General features: G+C 46.5%; 1 protein-coding gene across 11 annotated transcripts in view; it reads right to left on the bottom strand.

The window, feature by feature from the left end:
• Positions 1–3,380: 3,380 nt before the first annotated feature.
• The window catches only part of MTCL1 (microtubule crosslinking factor 1), a 131,458-nt gene continuing 125,695 nt past the window's right edge, over positions 3,381–9,143 (bottom strand). For 5 of the 11 annotated variants that reach the window (XM_055323585.1, XM_055323586.1, XM_055323589.1 and 2 more), the window contains one exon: positions 3,381–4,560. In XM_055323585.1, coding sequence (XP_055179560.1) covers positions 4,366–4,560 — 195 coding nt within the window. In that variant the 3' untranslated portion in view covers positions 3,381–4,365. Of the gene's footprint in view, positions 4,561–5,052; positions 5,250–7,456; positions 7,514–9,143 lie in introns of all 11 variants that reach the window. The other 6 variants (XM_055323593.1, XM_055323587.1, XM_055323588.1 and 3 more) reach the window with 5 other exon arrangements.

Here is a 9,143-nt window from a genome sequence, read left to right as displayed (position 1 = left end):
TCCTGCATCAGGCTCCCTGCATGGAGCCTGCTTCTCCCTCTGCCTGTGTCTCTGACTCTCTCTGTGTCTCTCTCATGAATAAATAAATAAAAATCTTTTTAAAAAAAAGTAGACACATTACCATCAACTGATGAATGAATAAACAACATGTAAGTATATCCATATAATGGAAGAGTGTCCAACTATAAAAGGACAAAGCACTGATGCATGCTACAGTATGGCTGAACCTCAAAAACACTATGCTAAGGGAAAGAAGCCAGACAGAAAGGGCCACCTATTGTGTGATTTCATTTATATGAAATATCTGGAATAGATAAATCCACAGACTGAAAACAGATCCGCAGGTGCCAAGGGCTGGGAGGACTGACTGCCAAATGCCTATTTCCTTTTGGGGGAGCTGAAAAATGTTCTGGGTTTAGACAATGCTGATGGTTGCACCACATTGCGAATGCTCTAAATGCCATGGAATTGTACACTTTAAAATGGTTAAAATGGTAAATTTTATGTTATGTGTATTTTACAATAAAAAAATCAGGAAAAAAATCAGGGAGTTAGAAAATAGAAAATAGTACTTGTACTGCTCAGCTACTTTTTGAACAAAGTAAATATGCTCAATTCTAGCCAGTTTAATTTTTAAAAAGAGGCTGAGGGGCATCTGGGGGGCTCAGTCGGTTGAGTGTCTGCCTTTGGCTCAGGTCATGATCCCAGGGTCCTGGGATTGAGCCCCACATAAGGCTTTCTGCTCAGTGGGGAGTCTGCTCCTCGCTCTCCCTGACCCTCCCCCAGCTTGTTCTCTCTCTCTCAAATAAATAATTAACATATTTTTTTTAGAAAGACATTAAAACACAAAGGTACTAAATAAAAATTAGAATCACAGAATGCACAGATGTTAAAAAAAAAAAAGCCCAGGTCGAGTACAGTTTGATGAGAATGGTCTCTGGGCTGCTGGTGCTGGTTGCCACCCAGTGGGCAGGGCATGCCCCGTGTGTGGGCGCTGCTAGCTGGGCTCCGGGAATTGGTTTCTGCCTCTCTCTTGAGGACATAAAAGCAAGTGGCACATTGAGGACGGCTTCCTGAAGACATCAGCAGACACTCCTTGCAGGCTGGGCCCTGATGTACATGCTCCTCTTTCAGAGCCCAGCATTACCTGCTTAGCTGCCCAGCCATTCACTTGGGCAGGAGTACAGAACATGATTTCATCCGACTTGCTGTCTTGCTGTGGAGCTGGAGTAGTTCCACAACAAATGGATTCAAGAATACATATGTCCAACTCTTAGAAAATTGGGTGATCGGAGAAGTTCCAAGCTGGCTTTCAAGGCACTGGGACCAGCATGGTGTGGCTTTGCTCACCCCAGGCTCCACTTCTGCTCCTGAGAGCCTGTTACTGTCCCGCTCTGATGGACAACTGCCACCACCTCACCTTCTGCTCCTACTCTTCTCCCAACCCAACATCTCTCCCTGCCTTTACACTGAAATCTTGCTCATTTTTGAGGTCCAACTCAAGTCCTACTCTACTTAGGATTTATACCACAGCGTTCTTGCATTTTGTTTTAGTGCTTGGGAATTTTATCTCCTCCAACCAGATCGCGTGTTTTTTCTGATGACCAGACCTCTTCTAACTCTGGGGCACCCCGTAGTCGTACACAACCTGCGCTGCCTGCCAGGCAACTTCTCCTCTGTTCTGCCAACCTCTGGTTCTCCTCTGCTGGGCAAACGTGTCAGCGACTGGCTCAGGGAGTGACATGTGAGTTACAGGAGACCCATGAGATTTATGGCACCTGGGGCTTTTGCTGGAGCCACCAGAAAGAGATCTTCTTTATCCATGAGTTGATAAACCAATAGGGGCTGCTGAGGACCATCGTAGCTGCCTCTCAGATGATTGAGAAGCGAGCCCACAGAAGGGAGCAGAGCCGGGGGCGGAACAGAGTCCTGATGGCACTGTCGGAGGCTCTGGATTGTAACCGTGCTTGATGCTAGCACTTCTCCACTTATGAGGGCCAACAACTTCCCTTCTTCCTGCTGGTTGGTTGCTTCCAACTGGAGATACACTAATGCACCTTCCAGCATTTACTGTGGGCACATGGTAGGCACAAAAGGTTTGCTGACTTGGCAGTTTGTTTGCAGCTAGGTCTAGAGTAGTCAGGTGGAGTATTTTTTGCATTAAACATTGTTATTGTGGTAAAATATACGTTGACATTCACCATTTTAATCATTTTAAGTGTAGAGTTTGGTGGCATTAGGGACATTCACATTGTTGTGTAATCATCACCACTATCTGTTGCCAGAACATCCCAATCAGAAACCATATCCACTAAACACTAACTCTCCATTCTTTCCTCTCCCCAACCCCTGGTAACCATTATTTTACTTTTTGTATCTGTGAATTTGACTACTTTATGTACTTCCAAGAAGTGGAATCATACAATAGTTATTTTTGTGATTATTTTGTGATTATTTCATTTACCATAGCATCCTCATGATTGGTGCATGTGGTAGGCAGCATGTGCCAGACTTCCCTGGCTTTCTAAGGCTGAACATTCCGGAGCATGTACACACCACATCTCATTTACTCACTCACTGATTGACAGGTTGTTTCCACCGGTTGGCTTTGTGGATCGTGCTGCTGTGACTATCAGTGCACAGATAGTTCAAGTCCCAGCTTTCATTTCTTCTGGGCCTGTGGCCACAGCTACTGGGGCACAGGTAATTGTTTCACCTCAGGACCCATCATGCTGTTCTCCACAGCAGCTGCACAAACAGCACCCCAGGGTTCCAGCATCTCCATGTCCTCACCAATAGATGGTATTTTCCATTTTGGGGGAAAATATTTAGCTTAAAGGTAGAACTGTGGTAATGCTGGGAATAGAGCTTATTCTTTTAGCCAGTCTAGAGAAGGACAGCACTGTTGAGTCAATGGAACATAAAGGCCAGAAGCTTTGGCCCTAAAGTAGTTCTTTCACTCTTTACCAGCATCACCTCTTTATAAACCCCCTACTCTGTTACACACTGACAGGCCGGGTGACACCTCTTTGTCAGGGAGGGAAGCGGGTCCTGGTGATTGGCCACTCCCCCTTTCCCAGGGAGGGGAGAGGGAGAGAGAGGCACATTTTGACTTGTGGGTAACAGTTGCCTCACACCTCCATGCCCGCCATGTTTTCAACCAGAAGTTGCCTTGTCATCAACCCCAGGGCGCTCTTATGGAGAACAGGGAAGCTGTGGCATACCAGGTGCTCACGGTGTACCCCCAGTGAGGTGTGTTAGCAGCTGTTGCCTCTTTACAGGACCTCCCCTTTTCCTCATTCCCCTGGCTATGGAAAACTATTGCTTGAGCCCTTAGGGGAAGATGGATGGCATGTGAAACATGAGGTCCCTGAACAGGCTGCCATCTTGAAAGGTTTTATTTCTACTTCATCATTGTCTCATACAGACTCTGAGGGACCATCCTTTGCTTCAGTTTGGTACCCTCCGGACTTTTTGTAGTGCTTTTCCTTAAACAAGAAAATTTTGAGTAAACACTGTATATTGCCAGTTCATCTTTAACAATAATTTAAAAATGCCATTGCTGTTGTATCTCAATGCAAGAGGACAACGATGAAAGTACAGTACGAGGGATTCACAACGTATTACAGTGGGACAGATGACTCACACTTACGCAATGGTAGGACCACAGTAGCAGTATGTACATGCATCCCAGAGCGCTTCGAACCCAAAGACATGCAAGTCGAGTAGAGTACGTGGATTATACAGCAAATTTGGTAAGCCCAGCTGAGGACTCTGTACCTTTGCAAGAATGCTGACGTGTATCCCCTCCAGTAGAGAGGATATCTGTCTTGTCGACTGGCTTCATGGCTTTTTCACTACAAAAAGTTCACTGAATCAGTCTGAAGCATTTCAAAAATTCTTAAAAAACAAGAACACTGACAAAATGAAGTTAACTTAAAACACTCTACTTCAATGTGGGAACAAATCAAACCAAGGCGTAACAGTGCAAATTTAACAGAGAGGCAGTCAGTATTGAGAGCAAGGGTGTTCAGAATCTCTTAAAATGTACATTTTTAAAACTTTTATTTTTTAAATTTATATCTTATCTAGCTTTTTTGTTTAATATACTGTGTAAAAAAGATGGAGACAAAAATAGTTTTCTGAGCTATGAAAAAAATTAAGTTATTACAGGCACGTTTACGGTTTCGTTCTAGAAACATCTCAGGTTCACAGGTTGGACATTCAGCAGCTGTGTTTTTTAAAAACATTCTTTGACCTTGGGAAAGCTAGATCTTTCCTTGTGGGTGGAGCTTGGTTGATGACTGCGTGGTTATGCAAATTACAGGGAATCATTCCCTGATAATCCATGCAAACTTGCACTCCTCACAGGTGTGTCTTCTCCCCCGGTGGCTCCTCATCGCAGAGCTCCTCCAAGGAGGCTGGGTCTCCGGGTGACTGAGCCAGTGAGGCAGTGGGGGAATGTGAGGCCCAACGGGACGGAAGGCGACGGTTTGCTGGTCTCTCGGGCCTGGAGAAGCAGGGTTCTAGGGATGGGGCTAGTGCGGAACAAGGTAGTTCCTTCAAAGCCGAGAAAGAGAAAGACAGGGTTACTCAGAACCACAGTTCCTTTGTGGGGGAAGGGGGTGACTCTCCCCAAACACACTTCTCAACAGACTCCAGTTAAATGCAATGGATTAGGGGCAACTTCCCAATGTTAATTTATACTTGCTCCAGGAGAATAACAAAATGGTCAGTGAAAAATTCAAACAGATGATCAGTGACAGAGGAATGAGAAGACAGCAAATTATGATCAAAATATGGCAATGCTGTGAGATGGGTAGGTTTACACAAGCATCTTCAGAATTGGGCTAGAGCCTATGGAAGGTGGGGGAAAGCCACAGGCCACCTGGTCATGTTCTGACTTGGCTGACCCCATCCTTCTGGCCCTCCTGAGTGATCTATTAGCCACAGTGACCTGGCCCTAAAAGGCCAGTCTCCCTACCCTTTGGTCTGTTGGAGGCCCATGAAGAGATGGATGATTTATCCAGCTGTATTAGCAAAAAGACTCACCTTAAAACGAACTCTGCTACTGTTTATTCCAAGTTGACTGACAGTGGGTTAAACAAACTCCCACAACATGGAAAAAAAAATGCTGCAGGCAGAAATTTTAACTTCGGTCTGGTTTTTAATGACTCTTCCCTGCTGCAGCATTTTAGAAAGTGGCATCAGCGTGTGCTTGTGCTTCTGTTACAGGCATCCTACGCCTTCTGAGAACAGATAATGCAAGACACACTCAACTGTGGGGCAGACCACCTATAATACATCTTCCCAGGGCCAATGCTCCTTTTCTGGTGTTAACAAATGTCCAGCTACTTGTCCTCAGTCTGCAGGCTAGGAAACAAGGATGCCCAAACCTGGAGTCTGCTGGTGCACGAAGAGTGGGGGTGGTGGGAGGAAACCCAAGTTCACCGGGCGGAACCCACCTGCCCAGGTGACACTCAAACAAGAAAAAGCTGAGATGGTAAGCCACTGCAATGAAGAATGACAGCGAATACAGGCTCTCAGAGCCTGAAGGGAAGGACATCAGAGGACGGACATAGACGTGACAAGCAAGTGCAGAGGCCAGGATGAGGAGGGTTTAGTCTGCAGAGCAGGGAGTGACAGTGGAGAAGAGACGGTGGGCTGTATCCATGGGCACAGTGAGGACTAAGGAGAAGAGGGGAGGCAGAGCGCCGCCTTGGGGCTTCTGGAAGAGTGATGGAGTGAGGTGGGCCTTGCTTCCCCGTGGGCCCCACGGGAAATGGCATGAACACTGAGATACTTCTAAACATCCCCGGCCTCCTTGTGACGGCAGTTGTAGCAGAGGATGGGGGAACCTTGATTAGCAAAGTGCTAGGCTGGTGGGAACCGTGGCAACCAGGAAGACCTCGCCCACAAAGGCCTGAAATAGCTGAAATGCAAACTAGGTGGGGTGAGCTGTCCTCTCCTCACCTCAGCCCTGCTATGCACATGCGTGGAGGTGCATGGTTTAGGACACCTGCTACTGCTTTGTCTTTTTCCGTCTCTGCTCCTCCTATTGTCAGATTTGTGTGTTGTTTGTATTGTGTATGTTGTGTAGTATATAAGTGTGTTGTGTATGTGTGGCATCATGTTGTGTACAAGTATGTGCCTTGTATGAGGATATGTTATGTGTGCATCGTGGGTCATTTTGTGCATGAGTGTCATGTGCTGCATTTGCTATGTATGAGTGTGTGGTGTGTGCCAGGTGTGCTGAATATTGAGATGGCTGCTATCATGGGTTTTTTCCAACACCGCTGCAGCCCACTGCCACCTGGCCGATACTGAGCCAGAACGGGCTTTTGATTAGACAGCGTGGTGCCACTTCTTCATCATGTGATCCCCTATAGGGAGAAATGTGTGACCGGGTTCAAGAATGGACTCTTTCTTTAGTAACACACCAGTACATACATGCAAATGGTCCCATCCTTCCCTGAGAAGCCACTGCAATCGGCTATGTGGCCATTTTATCTTGAGAGCACCTTTTTAGTCTTTGAGAGCCAACTGCATTTTTGTATTTAACACTCTGAGTTAAGACTAGTGGGTGAGGTGGGTGGGTGACTAATTCGTGATCAGACATAAAACTGGTATTTTGGGATCCCTGGGTGGCGCAGCGGTTTGGCGCCTGCCTTTGGCCCGGGGCGCGATCCTGGAGACCCTGGATCGAATCCCACGTCGGGCTCCCGGTGCATGGGGCCTGCTTCTCCCTCTGCCTGTGTCTCTGCCTCTCTCTCTCTCTCTCTCTCTGTGACTATCATAACTAAATAAAAAAAAAAAAAAACTGGTATTTTTTCACATGCCTCGATTCAGGCTCAGATGGAAATTCTGTGAGACTATTTTTTGAAGCAAGGGATGGCTTTGTTGTTGATTCATCCAACAAATATTTATTGAGCACTTACTACATCACCTATGGTGATCACTTCGAAGGACAAGATACATTTGGATTTATTCCTTCTGGTGCGGTTGTTGAAAGAGAGAGAAAAGCCTCATCGAATTATGGTCACATCTCATTATAGCATCTAGTAGTGTATGTGTGCCTCCAGGATACCAGCGAGCAGGAGCAGGCCAACTGGGAACACATTCGGCTCACAGATCCCCACTGACCAGGCCTCTCTGCCAGAGACAGTCCCTTCTCCAGCCAATATACTTTTACTCCTATGAGAGCAGAGAGTGGAAATCTCAGCAGGATTTCTTCGGTACTCTGTGCAGCCGCTGGAAATGTCTAGGCCTGCCCATCTGTCCCTGAATGTGGACTGTAGGCCAGTGCAGGTGGTGGGCTCTATGGTCAGGGCAGATCTACCTGGCACGATTCAGCCTTGTTTCTGAGGCTGAATCGTGGCATTTCTGACGCCAACCAACCCCAGGTTACACAGATGACCTTTCCAGACGGTGTGCAAAGAAGGTAGAAAGCACTTACGGCGTGAGGCCGGCAGGGCTAGAGTTCCCAGGGGGCAGTTAGTAAGACAGTTTGGTTCTGGACAGAACAGACAGAGAAAGAAAAGAAAAGCAAGTAGGTTGGAAAGTACTTTTTAAACAAGAAGAACAGTAAAGGTTTAAAGTCAACAAGCCTGGTGGTAGTTCCAGGGACAGCTATCAGGAGAAACATGGGGCCTGCAGAAACGGGCAGGTGCACCCCGGGTATGCAGGCCTCCCTCTGCATGGGTCCAGGTGGTTTGGAGCATGGAAGGACCCTCACTGCAGAACAACATCCGATCTCTCCCCTCTGCTTTCTGTTCTTCCCTGATTGGCCCTTTAGCACTTAACACTTCAGAAACCCTTTGGTGTGCATAGAGATGGAAGTCACATGACTGTTGTATTTGAAACAGAGGATTAAATGGTCTGCTTTTGTCACAATGATCACACGGTTACTGCTCACACTAAAAGTTTCCCCTTGTATTTTCCACTAGACACAGGAGGGAAGAATACCACTGCATTTCCAGATTATTCTTTCCCTTCACACCATAACTCATCTCTTAGCGTCTCCGCATGATAGAACTGGTGCTACAGCATCAAGAGAAAAAAAGAGGATAAATATAGCCATGGGACAGGAGTGAGAAAAGACAAGGGAGATTTCCCGCCATGCCCCCAGCCAGGGAGGCCCATGTCCAGGCATCCAGGGAACATTTAGGGAAGGGCCCACTGCGGGGTGCTCAGGGCAGGTTGGACAATCAGCACAAGTCCTGGTGATTTTGGAATGAAAACCCAGAACTACTTATTACATAATTTAGGGGATGATGGGAAGGGGTTTCCAATGGGCCTATTACAGGAAGTCAATTTAGATAGGAACAATTTCACTGGAATCTAGAACAAGCAAAATACCAACAGAAAAGGAAACAGGAGCCCATAGTATTTAATCTCTGCCAGTGAGTGCTCCAGGCAGGTACTGAATTCCCCGAATTGGCCTATCATCTCTTTGGTAGCAAACACACCCAGTGAGAAGATAATTTAAACAGACATTTTACAGAGAGGACCAAAGTGGCAGGGGGATGGGCATAGCTCCATACTGATAAATTCGTTTTCATGCCTTAGAGCTGTGCTTTAGCCATTAAGCGGTTGTCTTTCTATTATCATAGATTGCTTGGAGCATTCACTGTAACTCAAAGCCGTTTTTGGTTCCTAAACATTAATTTCTCTTTAGTTTTTAATATTAATGGACATCACAGACCAGCCAGTTAATGCTTTGGGCCAGAGCCCTGATTCCTCCAGAGCCCCAAGGAGGTAGGGCATTCACACAAATAAGCCCTCTGCAGAACTAAGTCACTTACCTGAGACCCCTGGAGGGTTGGGGGTAAAAGCAGCCTGCAGAAGACACCTGAGAACACTCAATCACGGTGTTTGTTCTTCTCAGAGCACGTAAACAACTTTATCACAAAGACTCATGTTCAGAACAGGGCCAATGTACCATCGATATTAGGTTGAATGAAATGGCAATTGCCATTTCTGTAGGTCACGGGTAATTTCACGTGGTTTGACCTCCTTCAGATTTAAACTCTACATTGTCAGTTGACTCCAACTTGATAGGTTAGACTGGGGGCTATTGTTTCTCCTCGACCCCCACCCTGGGGGAAAACGTGGGTCTGGAGGTAACACAGGAAACACGCACC

This window comes from Nyctereutes procyonoides, unplaced genomic scaffold, assembly GCF_905146905.1.
Source record: "Nyctereutes procyonoides isolate TBG_1078 unplaced genomic scaffold, NYPRO_anot_genome, whole genome shotgun sequence".
In the NCBI taxonomy this organism is placed as follows: domain Eukaryota; kingdom Metazoa; phylum Chordata; class Mammalia; order Carnivora; family Canidae; genus Nyctereutes; species Nyctereutes procyonoides.
This window is presented reverse-complemented; position numbering and strand designations above follow the sequence as displayed.